At 40.9% G+C, this 21,166-nt stretch overlaps 1 protein-coding gene across 2 annotated transcripts in view; it reads left to right on the top strand.

Moving 5' to 3' along the window:
• Positions 1-380: 380 nt before the first annotated feature.
• Positions 381-21,166, top strand: part of E2F5 (E2F transcription factor 5) — a 28,252-nt gene continuing 7,466 nt past the window's right edge. For both annotated transcript variants that reach the window (XM_079901760.1, XM_079901759.1), the window contains exons 1-2: positions 381-861; positions 20,179-20,288. In XM_079901760.1, coding sequence (XP_079757886.1) covers positions 628-861; positions 20,179-20,288 — 344 coding nt within the window. In that variant the 5' untranslated portion in view covers positions 381-627. The remainder of the gene's footprint in view (positions 862-20,178; positions 20,289-21,166) is intronic.

The raw sequence follows: 21,166 nt of genomic DNA, 5'->3' as shown, positions 1-21,166 counted from the left end.
TTGGTCCGAGTCACTGAAATATTTGCAAAGGATCCTAAAGCTCGAAAAGAGCAGACAGCAGAAACCGCCCAATCAAGGTAAGTGACCGAAGGCTAATCTCGTGTGGCTCCACGGACCCAGCGGCTCAGAAATTGATGGCCACCCGGCAGGGTTTTTTCCTGCCCTGAAGCCCTTGTTTCCTCCCGGCGTTGCTGCGGGAGGTCGCCGCTCCCGGGGTCGGCTCGCCAACAGCAGGGAGGCAAGTGTGAAACCCAGTCACCGACGCTGCCCTCCGCTCCGCTCGCCCCTCCTTCCTACAGAAAAATGCGTTTCCAAGCAACGGCGGGCCGCGGCGTCACTTCCTGCCATTTAAACTCGGGTCCCCACCCCTAGCCGCCCCTTCTTCTCGCTTCCACTCCCCCTCCCCTCGATCGTGGGCTTCCTTCTCGCGTCCCCAGGCTCGGGGAGGGGGCGGAGGCCCGGCGCGCCGAGCGGCCCCCAGGCGGGTGGGCGCAGCGCACCTGTTGTTTGCAGGAGCCCGCGACCCTTCGTCCCGCCCTCGGCGGGCGGCGACGGCAGCGGCCGCCGCGGAGCCGACCCGGCAGGTGGCCGAGCGCGGGGGCCGCACCACCGCGGCGCGGGGACGCGATGGCGGCGGCCGAGCCCGCGGGCTCCGGGCAGCCGGCGCCGCAGGGCCAGGGGCAGGGCCAGCGGCCGCAGCCGCAGCAGTCCCAGGCGCAGCCCCCGCCGCCGCCGCCGCCGCCGCCTCTCGGGGGCGGCGGGGGCGGCAGCAGCAGGCACGAGAAGAGCCTGGGACTGCTCACCACCAAGTTCGTGTCGCTGCTTCAGGAGGCCAAGGACGGCGTCCTGGATCTCAAAGCGGTGAGTGCGGGAGGCGGGGAGGGGGCGGACTTCCGAGCCCGCGGTCCTGGGAGAAGACCACCCCCTTGTCGCGTGGGTTGGGCGGCGCGGCGTGGACGCGCATCCCGGAGACCGGGAAACCCGCGAGCAGGGGCCACGTGGCCGGCGCCCAGGCCCTGGACGCCGGGATGGGGGAGGGACGCGGGACCAGGATGGCCCGGACCGACCGCGTTAACCAATGGGGCCCGGCGCTGCGCCGGGCTCTCGACAAAGAGCCCAGGAGCTCGGGCGCGCCCGCGTGGCTTCAGACTCTGGGCGTAGGGACCCGAGGGCGACCGAGTGTCCTTGTTGCTCCGCGTCCACCTGTGGCAGAGGCGCAGGGGTTACCAGGGCGCTTTGCCCCGAGGCACCCTTGGGATTGATTTTCCTGTTGGGAATTGATGGTTTTAATAGGCGATTCTTGCTGAGACCGTGTTTCGGTTGTTTAAAACCAACAAGCAAACAAAATCCGATTTTGCCACCTCTTCTGGATGACACACACACAAAAAGGTGAACTCTTCAGCCCTCCCCGTTAAAACAATAATAGTAATTTAAAAAACCTCTTCCTTGTGAACTTCTTTTCATCATCCTGATGATTGAGAGGGATATTTGACTTGTGACTTAATTTGGTATCTGATATAAATTTCTAAAAGCGAGATTTGCCATCACACGAAAAGGGGGTGTTTTATAATTTTCACCCCAAAAGATGGAAGCGCTCAGTAAACTCCTATTTCACGAGACCGTGTGCTTCGTCTTTTACTACAGTTTGGAATTTTCAAACAGCAACATGCATCAAAAGCTGCTCCGTTAAACAAAATGACTTAACCGTTCAAGGCAGGACTTGGAAGGATTCCACAGCGCTGAGGAACAGCGCTGTGATCACACTTGAATTAAAATTCAGCCAGCACATGCAGTTTAAGTAAGAAGTAAAGCAATAAAAACAAAAATTACTAACGAGTCAGTAATCACTGCAGAGGATTGGTCCCAGCACCTAGGGGAGGGTCAGGACCACCTTTCCTAGCTTGAGAGTGTGATTGCAGTCATCAAGGCAGTGCCTAAAGTAACAGAAGCAGCATCTGAGCAGGAGAGCATCTTCTAGTTCTCCCTGACCTGAACTCACAAAGGCCAACTTGATGGCCTCTGCTAGGGGCCCTCCTCTCAGTGTAGTGCAGGAGGTGAGGTATGTCACTGAATGCCGTCTCCTTTCCCTGGGTGTTCAGTATGTGATTGTTGAAATATCTGAATTGTTCTAGTTTATACAAATGAGGCACGATGCACATATTTTGCATTTCCGGAAGTAGTTTCTACTCTCTTCTTTTTGAAGTGTTACTCCTAGAATTTTCCCACACCCTTGGAAATTCTTGTTCTCGTTTTTTTTCCCCCGCCCACTCTTTCCTCCATACCTCCCTCCCTGAAAGTGCTTTACGGCAGATATAGTATTTAAATTGTTGTGAACTAAATTGGATTCTGTTTAAAGAATTTCACAGGAAGTCATGAGGTCATCAGTGAAAGCCAGGGATGTTACAAAGCATAGCTTGCAAACTACTATTCAAAATCTAGAAGTTCAATTGTAGCCTGTGACTTCAGTAAGGAATCAGGAAAGTTTGGGATTTTCCAGATGAAACTGAACTCTGAGGGCTGACTGAAGGCTTCTGCAACTTGCCTTGGAATGGTGGAACTTTGCCCTTACTTTCCCCTAAGTTCTTTGGCTTCTTCCTGCTTCATCTGTGGCCACGTTTTGCTGTCCAGAAGTCACAGAGGCAATGAGTGGGAAATGGAGTTTAATATATCATAACAACATTGTTTCATCCATCTTTTCTTAAAAGTTCAAAGGTTTCTGCAGTGACATTAGGTCTCATTATATTAATGACATTTTAGTTGTAGAGAACAGTTTGAGTATCATTCTTTTTCACATAAATATGGATAGATATCATTTATTTACATATGTTTACTTATATATATGTGTAAAATCTTATATTGTAAAAATCTTATATTGAAATCTTTCCAATGATGTTTCTTATTGTACACCATAGTAAAAGATCATAAAGACTTTTTCTGATGTGTTGAAGATGGATTAACACTGACAATTATAAAGTTTCTCTAATTTGAAATTATAAAATCACATTTTTTCCTTATATTCTTACTTGGGGGTGGTGTATTTCAACATAAGTTATTGGTACTTTTGCATTATACACTTGATATTTTTTAAGAAGCAATTAATGAAATCATTTTTGTGAATATCATGAATATAAAAAATATCAGCCATCACATCCAAATATCTTATATATCCATAATATATCCAAACCACTTAGATGCTATTTCTTTTCTAACTTGTGACATATACTACTGAAGAATAAGAACATAATGCTGTATCTTAGTGATACATTTCTTAGTAATTTAACTAATTGAGGACATAGCTTAACAAAACAAATTCTAAAAATTTGTTACAATAGTGGGAGTGGGGTAGTTACTCTCTCTTTATTCTAGTGAGATGACAAGTTATGTCATGGTCCTTTCCAGTTATGTGGTTTGCCAATTTATGCTGTTAGTAGCTGACATTTATTGAGAGCTTAGTATGTGCCAGGCATTTAACATATATTAACTAATTTTATCATCCAAACAGTTGAAATTTGGACTTACCATCCCCATTTCACAGATGAGAAAATGATAGGTTAAGTAACTTGCCCAATGTCACACAGTAGAAAGTCACAGCTATGACTTGAAACTAGACCATATTTTCTTATTCTCTGTGCTATACTGACTTTCAGTATTCCTAAAAAAAAATAATTTCTTAAATTTTTCATCTGTGTAGGGCATGGAATCTTTCTTGTAAAGAAAAATGCATGATTATTTTTATACCTCTACTCATGATAGAAGAGAAGGTATTGAGCTTCTGCATTAAAATGAGGATATTGATGACAAATTCATATTACTTCACAAATTAAACTAGGGTTCTATTTTTATAGAACTAAAAATTTAAGTAAGTTAGGATAGTCATGACTATATGTGTTATTTTGAAAATTCCTATTAATTTATAACTGAGTTTCTAGATTTGCCATTTTGATGCCACCTTCAAGTTTTTAAAGTATGCTCAAGATTCCTTATCTTGTTTATTATAATTGTTCAAGTTACCAATTGCCTGAACGATACCTGGATTAATATGATAAAATATTTATGGTGTTTCTTATCTCACAGGTCCCTGACTCATACCCATTTATGATTTGCTGATTAATACACACTGTGGAAGAAATAAATAATCTAAGGTCTTAGATTGTGATGTCACAGAATAAAGCAAGGATTATCCTAAGGAGAGAGATATGAGTAGGAGAGCCAGAACTTCAGTGCATGCTTAAAAATTCTCAGGACAATTTCACTTCTGAGTATATACTCCAAAGAATTGAAAACAGGGTCTTGAACAGTTATTTGTATACCTATGTTCATAGCAGCATTATTCACAATAGCTAAAATGTGGACACAACCCAAGGGTCGATCAACAAATGAGTTGATAAGCAAAATGTGGTATATACATATAATGGAAGATTATGCACCCTTAAAAAGGAAGGAATTTCTGATACATACATAGATGAACCTTGAATACATTAAGCTAGTCACAAAAAGACAAATGCTGTATGATTCCACTTTATGAAGTAACTGGAGCAGTCAAGTTCATAGAGACAGAAGGTAGAGGAGTGGTTGCTGCGGGAGGAGGGAATGGGAAGTTGTTGCTTCTTTGGCGTTTGGGGCTGAATTGTGTTCCCTCAAAATCCATATGTTGAAGTCTTAACCCCCAGTAGTCAGAGTGTGATTGTATTTGGAGATAGAGCCTTCAAAGAGATGATTAAGTTAAAATGAGGCCACCAGGGTAAGCACTAAGCCAATCTGACTGGTGTCCTTGTAAGAAGAGGAAATTTGGACCCACAGACACTAGGGATGCCTGTGCACAGAGGGGAGCCCATGTGAGGACACAATGTGGGAGACCATCTGCAAGCCAAGGAGAGAGGCTTCAGAAGAAATCAAACTCGCCAACACCTTGATCTTAGACTTCAGGCTTCCAAAACTGTGACAAAATAAATTTATGTTGTTTGAACCACCCAGTCTGTGGTATTTTTATTATGCAGCCCTAGCAAACTAATGCTGTGTGTATAGAGTTTCAGTTTTGCAAGATTAGAAGAGTTCTGGAGATTGGTTGCACAACAACGTAAAGGTACTTAAAACTACTGAATTGTACACTTAAAAAATGGTTATGATGCCAATTTTATATTATGTGTATTTTACTGCAATTAAAAAAAAATAGATAAAACAATACTGCAGTACCACTACATACCTAATAGAATGGCAAAATTCCAAAACACTAACAACACCAAATGTTGGCAAGAATGTGGAGCAACAGGAACTGTCTGTCGTTCACTATTGGTGGGAATGCAACATGTTGCAGAAATTTCTTAAAAAACTGAACATACTTTTACTGTATGATCCAGCTGTCACACTACTTGGTATTTACCCAAAGGAGTTGAAAACTTATGTTCAGACAAAAATCTGCACATGGATATTTATAGCAGCTTGATTCATAATTGCCAAAACTTGGAAGCAACCAAGATGTCCCTCCGTAGGTGAATGAATGAATAAACTATGGTACATCCAGACAATGGAATAGTATTCAGTGCTGAAAAATATGAGTCATTACCATGAAAAGACAAGGAGGAACCTTAGATGCATATTACTAAGTGAGAGAAGCCAGTCTCAAAAGGCTACATCCTATATAACTCCTACTATATAACATTCTGGAAAACACAAAACAATGGAGACAGCAAAAGATCAGGGGTTAGGGGAGTAAGTTGAACAAGTGGAACACAGGATTTTTAGGGCAGTGAAACTACTCTGTACAATACTATAATGGTGGATACATGTCTATACGTTTATTAAAACCCACAGAATGTACAACACGGACAGTGAACCCTAATGTAAGCTATGGACTTTGGGTGGTTATGATGTGTCAGTGTAGGTTCATCAGTTGTAATGAATGTATCACTCTGATGAGGGATGTTGATAGTGGGGGAGGCTGTGCATGTGTGGGGGCAGGAGATTTATGGAAAATCTCTATTTTTTACTCAGTTTTGCTGTGAACCTCAAGCTACTCTAAAAAATAAAATATATTAAAGATGCATCTATATAAAGCTTCTCTGGATACATCTATTCCAGGGTCTAATTATTAAACATCTGTTAAATACAAGATGCATGACCAAATGGGAAAAGAAAATTCTTAGGAGACTAAAGCTCTACAACACTAATAAAAATGATTACTAGTAGCTAATACTAAGTGACTGACACTATGCCAGATGCTTTACTTGTATTAGCGCATTTAATTCTTGTAACAAAACTCTAAGGGAGATATTACATCTCCATTTTGCTGATTAGGAAATTGAGGCTTAATGACGTTATCTGGTTACAGCCAATATCCACAGTAAAGGAGATAAGAGCCCAGATAGTCTGATGTCAGAATTGATGCTATGCTATGCAAAGTGTACCTACCTCTGAAGTTTTGGTATAATGTGAAGAATAGCTTTTCTAGAGAACAAGAAAGTAAAAAAAAGAAAAGCCAGCCATCGCGTTTTTCAGTTCTGGACAGGATAAATGGGCATATAGCTAAGACAGTACTAGTGAGTTCTTGGTCTTGATTCTGCCACCTATCAGCAGTGTGTCTTGGGCATGTTCCACATCCTTTATATCTTATCCTTAAAGTGGAAGGAAGAAGGGATGAGCCACCGTAAGTGGTGGCAGTAGTTGTGAACCGAGAAGCCCCAGGCAGATTTTATTTTTGTGCTAAGCTGTACAGTCTCTCCACCCTCACACTTCAAGAAAGGGATTCCACCAGCTTTCTCAATGTGTAGACCAATGGTCAAATATGTCAGCATCTTCTGGATCTTTAAAAAAAAAAAAAAGATTCTAATGTCAGACCTGGGAAATCAGGTTCTGTAGGGCCAGGGGATGAGCCTAGGAATCTGCATTTTAAATACATACCCAGGTAGTTTTGATACCTACTGACATCTGAGAACCATGGAATGAGCTCTACTGCCTCTTCTTTTTCAATCATATTATTCACGCATCAAAAAGAACTGTTCTGATAGTAGAAGGAATTAATGTCAAACAGAGTTGACCCTTTAGGAGTTCACTAAGATTGATGAGAGCTACTCTTGGGGAAATGTTGGAGGCTAGGGATGGAAGAAATTCCCCATTTAATTGCTCTGGAATAGTCTCTGCTCACGTCTGAATGGCAGCATATTACGGCATTCAAATCTTACATTACTAATTAAGGGACCTAATTTCTAGTGGAAATGAGTAAGCTTTGAGAGTCATTTCTATAATGGAATAAAGTAAAATCCACTTTTACAGTAAAATTCTGTTTTACTTACAGGGGAATAGGAAAGTTATAAAGTTTTTAAATTTTGGATTTAATTTTTAAAAAGAGCAAGGTCAGGGCTTCCCTGGTGGCGCAGTGGTTGAGAGTCCTCCTGCCGATGCAGGGGACACGGGTTCGTGCCCCGGTCCGGGAAGATCCCACGTGCCGCGGAGCGGCTGGGCCCCTGAGCCATGGCCGCTGAGCCTGCGCGTCCGGAGCCTGTGCTCCGCAACGGGGGAGGCAACAACAGTGAGAGGCCCGCGTACCGCAAAAAAAAAAAAAAAAAAAAAAAAAAGAGCAAGGTCAGTGCAGCTGTAGCTCATCTTCATCATCTGTGTTCCAGGGGACTGAGCAGTGAATGAGGTGATGCGAGGGCCTCCATCACTGGGAAAGATTCTTTCCTTGAATGGAGAGTATGTGTAGGCAGGACTGTAGACATTTTAGGAAGATTCTCACAAGGATAAGAGTAAGGAGTGTCTAGTTGAGACCCTCAGGTAACTGAGAGATTTCATTAGCAGAGTGCCCAAGTATTTTAGTTGAGCTTTTGCTGATTTTATGCACCATTTTCTTTTTATAAATATGTTATTAAAATTTTAAAAGTAACTTAATAGACTAGAAATACACTTTGAATTGCTATCTTACAAAGGGAAAAAATAACACAGCGTAACAAATCCGTAAAAAAGGATGAAAAGGTAAAAGCATTAAAGCATAATATACAGAAAACATCAAATGAGTGATAATTGAAACCTGCTAGTTTCTCCAGTATGTGAATGTATCCGATTCCTTTTTCTTTTTAAGAAAGTTGTTTAGATGAAAAAATTCAGGCATCCATTGTGTACAAGAAAAGCACCAAGAAAGAAAAGGACTCAAAAATTTTAAATTGAGGTATACCAGGCAAAGGGGAAGAGGAAGAAATCAGGAGTGAAAGTACTAATTTCCAGAGAATGTCTACCTTAATATCAAGTGCACTTAATGGTATAAACTGATATTTTTAAGAATGAGATTAGAATCTAGGGATGAATCATAAAAGTCAGTGTTTAAATAGTGCCTCTCAGTGTGAATCACACGTCCATTTGTCTGGATGTATGTATTATGTTATGCCATCTCTTGAGTATGGTAAGTATTGACATGCTAAATATTTCTTATAAATACATTTCTTTTAGATTTTGCCATTTAAGTCTAACTTTCCCCAATTATTAGTCCATGAGTCTCCCTTTATGTCTTAAACTTAATATGTTTGTACAAGGGAGGGTTTGGTTTTCTCATTTACCTTTTTAAACTTAAAATATATCTGTTGAAATAGCATACAAATAGTAGAAAACTTGGAAAAAATTAATATAGTCCAGAATAAAAATTACCCAGTATGCCACCACCCCAAGAGAGCCACTATTTTCAATTTTCAGTATTTTCCCAATTTGTTACACCTTTTCATAGCTGAGGTCAAACTTTTATTTTCCCAAATTATAAACATAAATTGTGAGGGCCTCAACTTAGATCTATCATATTATCCAGAATTCACCATTGTTTTAGGTTGGTAATGTATTAGTTGTTTCTAGGTTTTGTTCTGTCTCATTCAATAAATATAACTTAACCAATGTGTGCCCTAGCCCCTTCCTTTAGTAGCTTACAGCTTATGGTTGTGGGGAAAAGTGAGGGAAATGGGAGTTGGACACTTTCACACTGTAAGGGGGTATGGAAGCACCTGCTGAGCCCTGGTGACCGGTGATGTAGGAGCCATTGACGGCTCCAGGGAGCAGTGAGAGTGGAGCTGGGACTAAGGGACTCAAAAAGTCAGGTGACATTGATATATGTAAATTAAGAATTTAAGGTCGTGTTGCTCCTCTACTTAGAACAACATCCAGTGCCTACAGGACCCTGTCTCTTCTGGGAGTCCTTCCCTTCTTCTCGCACACTTGCCCCTTCCATGGCTCCAGTTCTTCTAATGCTTCACACACCCTCTGCTCTCCACCTTATGGCTGCTGCACAGGGCTTTCCTTCTGCCTGGAGCACATTTACACACACACACACACACACACACATACACACACACACACACACACACACACACACACACACACACAGACACTCTCTCCCTTACTTGACTGGCCATTTCTCTAAACCCTCTGGTCTCAGTTTAAATGTTTCCTTGTCTTAGAAGCTTGGTAGGTAGAATATGACTCCCGAAAGATACCCATGGCCTAATTCCTGGGACCTGTGAATCTGTTCAGTTAAGGGGAATTAAGGTTAAAGTTGCTAATCAGCTGACGTTAAGATGGGGAGGTTTTTCTGAATTATGAATCTGAGCCCATTGGTAATTATAAGGGTCTTTAAAAGTGGAAGAGGGAAGCAGAAGAGAGAGGGCCAGAGAGATGGCAGTATGGAAGGACTTGGCCCGACCATTGCTGGAGGAAAGGAACCACTAGCCAAGGAATGCTGCAGACTCTAGAAGCTGGGGCATCCAGAAGGAACACAGCCTTACCTTGATCCAAACTCAGTGAGACTCGTTTTGGACTTCTGATTTACCAAACTATAAGATAATAAATTTGTGTTGTTTTAAGTCACTAAATTTGTGATAATTTTGACAGCAGCCATAGGAAACTGATGCAGATGCATCTCCTGACTCTTCCTCTTAATCTAAAGTGGCTGAAGTTGATTCCCGTTTATTCTGTTTCTCCGTTACCTGTTCTTTTCCTTAATACCCCTTATCACAAGATGGGATTGTTTCTTCATTTATTTATTTGCCTGTGTTCCCTTCTAGACCAAGTGCTCTGTGAGGCGAGGGACTGTGTCTTGTGTGTTACCAGTACTGATCCAGCCAGTCTGTTGTAAGCTTTCAACAAATAGAATGGATGTGATCAGATTTGCATTAGGTGAAAAGGCATTCCCAGCAAGACAGCAAGTGCCAGAGCCATGAGGCCAGAGAAAGAAATGGTACATTTGCAAAGCTATAAATTAGATGACTGTTGAATTTAGAGAACAAGGTTGTAATTTAGGCAAGATTACAGGCTTGAACTAAGGTAGAGCAGTGGAAATATAAAGAAGTGGGGAGATAAGATGTTTCATTGTAGAAGTGACAGAACTTGGTTGCTGAGTCTATAGGAAAAGGAATCAGGGATGACTGCCAGGTCATGGCGTGGTCAGCTGAGTGGATGGTGGTGGTTTTCACTTAGAAATTACGAAAAGAGGAAAGGAATTTGGAGGAAAGGGAAGTTCAATTCTGGGCATGCATGAGACGCCTATAGGCCATCCTTGAGTAGATATTTGGCAGCCTGTGGGAATTATGAATCTGGAGCCCAAGAAGAAGACCAGGGCTACCAGTTTGATGGAAATGGTTGGTTTATGAGGTATGTAAGGGAGAAGGTTTAGAGTGGAAAGAGGAGTAAGAATGGAAGTTGGGCCAACACTCAGTTCAGGAACAGCAGAGAAAAAGGAGACTTGAGAAGAAACAGCCCGAGACTGAGGAGGAAAAACCTATGGGTTGTGGTGACAGCAAGGCCAGGGAACAGTGCTTTAGGAAGGAGAGAACCAGAGTCAAGTGCTGCAGAGGATACAAGACTTTGTAGCGTCCACTGGATTTAGCAACAGAGGTCCAGGAAACATTTTTGGCATTTAGACATTTTAAAATTATTTCTGCTTCTGATAATCTATACTAAAGAATTACTAGATCAAAGAATCATAAAAATGTAAAACCTTTGATGAATGTTGCCAAATTGCTTTACAAAAAGATGGTACTTATACTCCACTAGCAGCATATAATCATGACCAGCTACCTCACCACATCAGAAATAGCATTTTGCAACGGCTAAAAGTATACACCCTGGGTTCACATCCTGATTTTACCATACCATTTCGGTGGCCTTGGACAAGTTACTGAGCTTCACTTTCCTCTTTTGCAAAAATGGTGACAATAATAGTATCTATCTCATGTGATTATCATTATAGGAATGGCTAAAGTGAGTTTTTACTTTTAAAGCACTTAAACAGTACCCGGCACATAGTAAGTGCTGTTTCCAGGTGTTTGTTAGATAAGTGATGGATAGATAGAATGAATCAATATTGGGTATTCTGATGTTTTCATATTCTACAAATTTGAAAGATGATGAATAATAGTATCTCTGTTTTTTAAGTCAACTTTGTAAAGGTATAATTTCCACCCATTAAGTGCTCCCATTTTAACTGTACAGTTCGGTGAGTTTTGACAAATGCTTGTACCTGTAACCACCACCACAACCAGATGTGTAACATTTCCATCACCCAAAACAGCTCCCTTTTGCCTTCTCCCAGCCAAACTCCAGCCTCCCCACCCCGCCAAGCAAGCATTGCTCTGTTTTCTTTTCCATGGATTAAAACGACCTTTGCTAAAGTTTCATGGTAATGTACTCATACAGTATGTGCTCTGGGTTTAGCTTCTTTCACTCAGCATGATGTTTTGGAGATTCACGCCCATTGTTACCTGTACCAATAGTTCATTCCTTTCTGTCCCTGATTGGTATTTCGTTTTGTGGATATAGTACACTTTGCTTATCCATTCACCTGCTGCTCCCAATTTTGGGCCTTTATGAATATTCGGGTACAATTCTCTGTGTAGACGTATATTTTCATTGTTTCAATTTGCATTTCTTTTTTTTTTTTTTTTTTTTTTTTTTGGTGCGCGGGCCTCTCGCTGTTGTGGCCTCACCCGTTGCAGAGCACAGGCTCCGGACCCGCAGGCTCAGCGGCCATGGCTCACGGGCCCAGCCGCTCTGCGGCATGTGGGATCTTCCCGGACCGGGACACGAACCCGTGTCCCCTGCATCGGCAGGCAGACTCTCAACCACTGCGCCACCAGGGAAGCCCTAAATTTGCATTTCTTTATTATTCTTTTGCTAACTCATTAAAAGTTTGAAAACTTTTTCAAGAATGTTAACAAATTTTTGGTGTGAAATTTATCTTTTGTCCATGTTTTAATTCGTGGTCTTCATACTTTCTTTTACTGAGTTTTAATTATTGAGATAGTCAAATCTTTATCTTTTCATTTTTATTTCTTCCATAGATTTGACATTTAGAAGTTCTTGGTGAAGGAAATTTTTGACATTTTGATGTATATACATATGCGTGTCTGTGTGTGTATGTGTGTTTGAGACAGAGATGCCCCAGTTATTTGGGGGGGTTTAATCAGTTTTCAGAATAGGCCGCTGGTCACAGTTGTGAAGGAAGTTGCCCTGAAAATTGAGTTTAACTCAGTCATTGGTCACATTCAACTGTAATCCCTTTGAGATTTTTGGATTTATTTTAAAATCCACATCTGACTAGTACATTCTTCTTGATAATGAAAAGTCCAGGTATTCTGAAACCGTTGTTTATCCTTTAGATAATGAGATTTTGTCCATAGCTGAGTTTTCTGATTACCTAAGGGTTTATGTCTATTAATAACATTATTTCTTATAAAAGAACATTTAACCATTTTGGTTTGAAAATTTTCCAAAATGCATTACACATGTCTTTGTGCTTGATTTTATTCTTTTGGTAACTTGGGGTAGTCATGATGAATATGATTTTTTGTATCCTTTGGAGGTGATAGCCTCAAAGCTTTTCTAAGTGTGTTGGATTACTGCCATGTCCAGTGCCCTCAGCTTTGTCTGCTTAGTGAGTTTTTTATCCTTTCTATAATTTCTGCCACATCCCTTGATTGCTGCCTAGCTACCTCGCCAGTGTCCCAGATGGTACTTCCAGTTTTCTCGTGGACGTTGAAATTAAATATCCCCACTGTTAGGAATCATAGAAGAGAAGGAGTAAATAGGATCCAAATGGCGTGAACTATTTGAGTAATAAAACATACCTTTTTATATCTATTTTTGCTTCTGCAGAAGCCCTTTTTCCTACTTCATTGTGCTTGACTGTGTTCTGAAATGTTACAGTTAGTGAGTTACACCAGATAAGTAAGTAAATGTGGTCTGTTACGTTCCATGATACACTTTTCAAAGAACAATGTTTTCTTACTATAGGTGAGAAATTGGATCTATAATAGTGATAATGGCTAACGCGAATGTAATACTCGTGATGTACAAGGCACTCTCGTAAGTGTATCAAATATACTCATTTAATCTTCACAACAACAGTGTCTTAACTGTTATCTTACAGGCTAGCCCGTGTTCCTAACTTCTGTGTCACTTCTTTGGTTCCTAACTTCTAACCATTAGGATGATAGAAAATGTGCAGATACAAATCCCAGTGGTAGAATAGCAGATGCATGCTTAATTTTGCTCCTGTTTTAGAAACTTAACACATATGAGAATTACAAAGCACGCATTTGGGGACCTAGGCAAGCAATCTCTAGAGCTGAGTTTCAGCAGGCTTTTCCTACTTAAATAGATATTTTATCAAGTGTCTTCTTTTTTCTTTTGAGAAATCTTGGGTGACTTGAGTAAGGCAGTACAAATGAAGTTTCTTTTCAAAAGCTTATGCAGAGTTTATTAAAAAAATTTAAGAATTAGAACAAATTTAAAGCTTATGCACTTAAAAATATCATATAGAGTAGTAGTTAGTTTGAGGTAGTGAAAGCACTGCAGATTTTTTAAGGAGAGATTTCTTCGGGGGAGATTTACTCATTAAAACACTTGTGTGCTTAGCGCTGCTTCTGGAGGAAGCCCTTTGTAGCCTTAAAGTAAGTTATTTATTTTTGGGGTATTTAATTTCCTTCCTGATGTAACATCCTCTACAGATGCATTGAAAGCACACAGCAGCCTCCTCCAGGAACTCTTTCCTGTTTTGCCCCCACCTCCAGTAATCTCTCTTTTTTCAGTCTCCTATAACACTTTGTCTCTACTTTACAGGACTGTTTCATTTTTTCATCCTCATTCTGCCAGGTGTTAGCCATGTCCGGAAGACTTAGATATGCTTACAGTTTTTTTGTTACTGGTTATTATTTTTGAATAATAAGTGGAAATGAAGATCTTTCTGCCTTTTCAGACCATTTTATACACTCTAGATGGAACCACCTGCAGACTAGTGGTACTCGAATTGCTACTCAGTGCATTTGTATAGCTTGGGAACTTATGACGGTCCACCAGTCTTTAAAAATAATAGAAGTCCATTTGAAAATGTTTTGCCACAAATTTATTTCATGAATATATAATTAATGCCAGATTCCACCTGATTATTCATTAGCCTTCTGAGTCTGTTTCCTATAAAACAGGGAGAATGATACCTACTTTACAAAGCAGTTGTGAGCATTAAGTTAGATAACATCTGTGAAAGATCCTATTACACAATTATCCAATTACTGGCTTATAAATGGTTCTTCTTAACTGTGGGTTGAAATCAAACATTCTACATCTCAATTATCTTTAACAGTGTTTGAAATTAGCTAGTAATCTTACCATGAGATAAAGCAACATACCATCGAGCACAGTTTTTTTTAAATTCTCATTAAAATATTTCATAGGCAATCTTGGTGTATTACCTGGGGTCCTTCCACCTTATATCCAGGATCCCATCACTTGGGCATGTCTGTATGCATGTGTATATAACTAACTGATGTTTTGTAGTGGGTTTTTTTTTTTTTTTTTTTTTTTTTTTTTTTACCGTGCTGTGCAGCATGCGGGATCTTAGTTCCCCGACCAGGGATCAAACCTGTGCCCCCTGCAGTGGAAGCGCAGAGTGTTAACCACTGGGCCACCAGGAAAGTCCCTTGTAGTGTTTGTATTGCACAGTTTTGATTTTTGGATGTGGCCCTCCTCACTGTAACGTTAGTCTCTGTAGCACAGTAGCTAAGACATTGAGTGCACGTGTGTCAACAGTTGTTGTCCTGGAAGAGAGTAAAGTACCTGCTTTACAGATGGAGAACCTGAAAGACAGGATGTTTCCAGAGTTACTGTGTTTATATCAGCCCTTTTGAATGAAGCATCAGGCTGCACCGGAAGAACATCCTTGAGCAAATGAGCCGCAACTAATCCTAATCCAAATAAAGCTACCACATAATCTCTCTCCCTCCCAGAATTAACACTGGTCTTAGTGGACTCATTTGTTCAAGTGAAGGGGTGGGGCCAGAAAATTCTTAAAGCCCTTTTTAGCACTTATATGTGATCCCTCTCAGCTCTTAGGTTTTATTTGACTTGTCCACCTCCTAAAAGCATCACAAGTTTTAATTTTGTTCCACCTGTGGATATCAGTTTGTTCACCATTGGTGACATATTTTTAGAAAAGAGTTTAATATTTGGAGGGGAGATCTATGCCTTTCAGAGGGTTATGTTTGTTTTTCCTGAAAAAGTGAGCATCTAACGGATGCTTCCCTATGGCTATATAGGTCAGGTCCTAGAATGATAAATGTAAACTTTTAAAGTAAATTTGAAGCATACTCAATGTGCATTCAACAGCCACGGTGCCAGCATGGGATGAGGATGCACCCATTTTGTTCCCTGCCTGTCCCTTGACAACACCCCAGCCTTTCTGCAGGGCCGCAGGAAAATGCACAGTGATTCTGATGGCTCTCACTTTAAATTCAGGACCACTAACTTGAACCGGACCATAGTGAGGTCCAGCATTCCTTCTACATGACTTATTCTCTGGCTTTCCTAGATGAGGATTTCACACTTCTCCTCTCTCAACCACTAAACCCCTCTCCCCCTTCACTCCTCCACTCCCACCTCCACTGATGAGAAAAAAAAAGCAACCAGAAGGAAGTGTCTAACCTCTCCCCTTACCTTGTCTACTATCGTACCCACAGCTGCACTTGGGCACTCTGATGAGCTTCAGTTATTAATATGCCCTCTTATTATGTAAGGCTGATCCTCAGCTAGTCTGATTCACATCCCCCCTTGCCTACTTACTGCTGTTTCTTTATTGGTTGCCCCTTCTCTCTCCTGCATCATGAATTATCCCTCTTCCCCCTTTACTGGCTCATTCCTATCAGCATACTCGCATGTTGAAATTGCTCCACCTTTAAAAGAAAAGAGAAATGAAGGGAAAAAAAAACTTCCTGGGGAAACCCCACAATTCCCTATATCTACTGCCCCATTTCTGTTCCTCTTTGCAGCAGAAATCTTCAGAAGAGCTGTCCACTCCAGCTTTCCTTCTACTCTGTCCTGGAATCTCTCCATGAAGGCTTTCTACTCCGCCACTCTGTCAAAACGGCGCCGACCAAGGTCACTCGTGATCTTTCTAATCCATGGATCAGGTCTCAGTGAATCAGGTCTCCCTGCCAGCGATACTTAACATGGTCACTCTTTCTTACACTCTTCCCTTGGCTTCCAAGACCCCACTCTTCCTACTTCTCTTACTTCAGTGGCAGGTTGCCCCTCATTTCTCGGATCTTAAATACTGGCGAACCCCAGGGTTGGCCCTTAGACATCTTCTCCTTCTATGCTCACCTCCTAGGTGAATCCAGTAGGTTCCATCCAGTGTCCTAAAATGTCTTCTTTACTGATGGCTTCTGAATTTGTATCTCTAGCTTGGACTTCTCCCCTAACCCACACACTCCCAATGTCCAGTGGCCTTCTTGATTTCTCCCCCCTGGAAGTCAACATGTCCAAAGCCGTGTTCCTGATTTTCAGTGTCCCAAACATATTCCTCCTGCAACCTTCCTCATCTCCAGTTGCTCATGTCAAAAACCAAAGAGTTACTCTTGATTCCTTTCTCAGGATCGCCTGCTTGCTGTACCTTCAAAATAGATCCTAAATACCATATATTAATGCATATATATGGAATCTAGAAAAATGGTACTGATGAACCTAGTGGCAGGGCAGGAATAGAGACACTGACGTAGAGAACCGACTTGTGGACGCAGTGGGGGAAGGGGAGGCTGGGACGAATTGAGAGAGTAGCATTGACATATGTACCCTATCATGTGTAAAACAGATAGCTAGTGGGAAGCTGCTGTATAGCACAGAGAGATTAGCTCGGTGCTTTGAGACGACCTAGAGGGGTGGGATGGGGAGGGTGGGAGAGAGGCTCAAGAGTGGGGGGATATGTGTATACATATAGCTGATTCACTTTGTTGTACAGCAGAAACAAACACAATGTTGTAAAGCAATTATAAATTATAATCCAATAAAGCTGTAAAAAAATTTTAAAAAGCTCTAAAAAATACAGATCCTGAATCTCACCACTTCTCACAATCTCCCCCTCCACCAAGCCATGGCCATCTCTTGAATGGATTATTGCCATTGCTTTCTCACTGGCTTCTTTTCTTTCACCCAGAGCAGCCCGAGAGAACCTTTGAAAATATGGAGCCAAATCATTATGTTCCCAGAGCCTTCCAGTGACTTTCTGTTTTACTGGGGGTAAAAGCTGAAGTCTTTACAGTGGCCTGCAAGACCCCAGTGATCTGGCCCCTTGCTACCTCTTCCAGGTTATCATCTTTGTCTCCCTGTCTCTCTTCCCCTTCCCCTTTCTTCCTCCTCTTGTTACACACCCCCTTCCCATTCTCCCTCTCAATCACTATTCTGGCCACACTGGCCTGCCCGCCTTTTCTTGAAGGACCTAAGCATCTCCCACTTCAGAGCCTTTGCACTTACTGCCAGGTGTTCCCAGGGGTCACTTCATTCCGTTCAAATGTCGCCTTATCAGGGAGCTCTTCTCTGAAAATCCTGTTAAATATAGCACCTTCCTACATGCATTCCTTCTAACATAATTCTTTGTACATTATTAACTCCCTGACCTCAAAAGAGGGAGTGCCGTGGGCTACTTCATTCTGTCACCACTGTATCCTTAAGACGCAGACGAGCCTGGCACCCCGTGGGTGCTGAATGAATGAATGAAGGTGGTGGTGATTCCTTGTATGATTTTATTAAGTACAAAGGTCTTGGACTACTTAATAAAACTTTAAGAATTCACACGCAACTTTTAAAAACACTACATAAAATACGATAGGTTCGTATACATGCAAACTCTAACTTACCCACGATCTCTTGTTTCAACCTGTATTTGATGATGAGGCAGTTACTTACCAATATTTAAATTATGCAGCAGACACTGTGCTAAGATTATCCAGTTTAATCCCCACAATTCAGCATGTGTTGTTATCCATTTTCCAAAAAGGAAGTGAGGTTTAATGAGTTTGAAGCCAACTGAAGACAGGAAGTGGCAGGGCTGGGGTTGGATCGTGGTGTGCCTGGCTCCAGAACCTGACTTCAGAAGGATGATGCAGCTGCTAAAATAAAAGCTTCCTGGAGATCCTTTTTAATGTTGATCATGTATATATATTTAAATAGAAAGATATTTAAGAAATAATGCTTAGATTTGGAAATCAAGTGTTTAATTTTATAATTGTTAAGCAGTAATAAATTATAAATGAGATACTTTTTTACAAATTTTGAGCTAAAAGTGAGATCTCATGGCTCTTTGCCCAGTGACCTAGAATAGCTATGTGATCTGGTTCATACAAACATATTTTAATACCCTACCTGGTGAGCTGTTGCTGTGGTTGTGACGGCTTTTGTGTGTTGAGTCTGTAGCTACGGATAACACAGAGCTGGCTTGGAGTGCTGTGGGCTACTTCTCAAGAGGGAAGTGAGACATTAATTCACAAGTTAAGATTTTACAGTTAGCTTTGCGGTAGATGATTGCTCTTCAGAAAGACAGCCTCACACTCAAGGACAGAAACTCTAGGATGGTAGGTGAAACAGAGAGGAAATTGCTAAGTACAAGGAAGAGGATATCAATGAAACAATGCCTAGTCCTCTTTTTCATTTGCTCGTTTTCTAGAAGAGATGGAGCCAAACTCTAGTCAGAGTTGGGGGTTCAAACAGCCTCACGCTCTGGTTCTTCCTTCTCTCTGCCACTTCCTACTTACCCTCCTAGTCCACTGTTTGAGGCATGAATCCCCTTCCCGAAGACCTGTGTGATTGGACAACAGTAACCGGTATTTTTGGTAACACAACGACTAGATTGATAGAACCGACATTTCACTTACAGATTCCACATGCCTGTGAAGCAAGCAGTTGCTGTTGGTTGCACATGCCCCCTGTGGAAGGAAGCAAGCCCTGGGGTAGTTGGTAACTAACTATATGAAACGAAATCTTGTACATATGTACTGAATATTGTCAGTAAGGACATAAATGTGTTTTTTCATTACTACCATGAATCTTAAAATGTGACTCCACATTCAAGATAGTCTGTTGTCTAATCCACTCTGAAAAAAAGAGCTGTAAGGTAACCTCGTCTTAGAGGTTCTGTTTGTACTATTGGGGAACAAATGTCAGACATGTGAGTGAGAACTAGTTAGAAGAACTGTCCAGCATTCCTCAATTCATTCATGACATGATAGCGTTAATTATTTTCATTGGTCTTACCTAATGTGAGTGAAACTACCAAGCTTTTGTGTTTGCTAGTACCAAAACCTTGTGCTATAGATTTTGATTTCTTGTAGATTTTATGCTTTGTGTTGGAATGGCATGATCATTCCTCTCTTTTCACTGTGAGTTTAAAAAATGCAGATTGTGTATTTCAAGGTATTACAGTGTGTGTATAATTCAGAATTTTCCCCCAAGTATCTTGACTTCATTATTTAAAAGCTGCTGACATATAATTTTTCAAAGTTTTAAAAAGTAATTAAGGCTGATTTTAGACAAGACTGTTTATGAACGGAGAAATAAGATAGGAAGTGACAATTAGCAGTGCCTTTTCGGGATTAGCCCATAAGGTGATATGAAGTATTCTTATTGTGTTCTTTAATTTTTGTGGGCTTCGTGTCACGACTTCTTCATTTTTTTTTTCCATTCCAACATCTGCTGGCTTTTAAATGGAATAATTTCTTTGGTATTTTCAGTGTTTGAGGGTTGATTTGCACATACCCAAGCAGCTGACTGGGTCAGATTTAGGATTGGGCTCTCATGCTGTGACCTTAATAACCAAAGCCTTTTTGGCCTTAAAATACGAAATGTAATTTATTTCATTGTTCTTTCCTTTTTTTTTTTTTTAAACAGGCTGCAGATACTTTGGCAGTGAGGCAAAAGAGAAGAATTTATGATATCACCAATGTCTTGGAAGGAATTGACCTAATTGAAAAAAAGTCAAAAAATAGTATACAATGGAAGTAAGTTACAAACCAGTACTCTGTTCTAAAACCTTTCTTTTTCTTCTCAGTGCTCTGTAAGATCTGACCTTTCTACCATTTGCCTCTCCGAAGGCCTCTATTTCAGCCATCTACTCTAGTCACACCAGCCCCACCTGTGTCCCTGGACACACCTCTTTGGGCTTCTGTATGTGTCACTTCTATGTTGGGATGTCCCCTTGCTCACTCCACTGTTTAATTTACACTCTTAAAATTCAGATCTTACTTTCTCCCTCAAGCTACTCATTTGGTACACACTGCATACTGCTTTGTATTATTAATTCCTCTCTGCTTAAGTATTTATCTGCCCGCCTAATATAAACTCCTTGAAAACAGGAACTGTGTCTTATACACAGGATTATGTACTTTGTAAATAATGGTTAGTTGAAATGCATGTTGTCATTTGTTAACTGTTGTATGTTTGAGTGTGATAAACACTTTCTGTTCCACAAATTTGTCCCCTTTAGCCTTAATTTTTTGGTTTATCTTAGCCAAAAATCCCACCAAAATATATTAAAAGGTTATAATGTGTTTTACCAGTATCTCAGTCCATATAGTGAGACTTCCAGTGTGACAATTTGACTTTGACATCCTCTGGTGCCTCAGTCACCAGCCTGACCTTCTAGAAGACAAAAAGCATACTAGAACATGTTGAGAATTTGTGTACTTTGGTTGTTCTTGGCAATAAATTGTCTAAGCAAACATATTCAGAGGTATATGGTGTTTAAATTTTCTAAGGATTTTAATGCTTGATTTTTAGAAGAGTGTAAAGATTTTTGTCTTGAATATATTCAGTGAGTTTTACTACTACAAAAATTAAGTGATGTTTAACTGGGTCTGATACTGGGGATATTAATTCT

The sequence above is a fragment of the Stenella coeruleoalba genome (genome assembly GCF_951394435.1).
Source record: "Stenella coeruleoalba genome assembly, chromosome: 17".
NCBI classification, from domain to species: Eukaryota; Metazoa; Chordata; class Mammalia; order Artiodactyla; family Delphinidae; genus Stenella; species Stenella coeruleoalba.
Note: the sequence above shows the minus strand (reverse complement) of the source record. Positions and strands in the feature narration are given on the sequence as shown.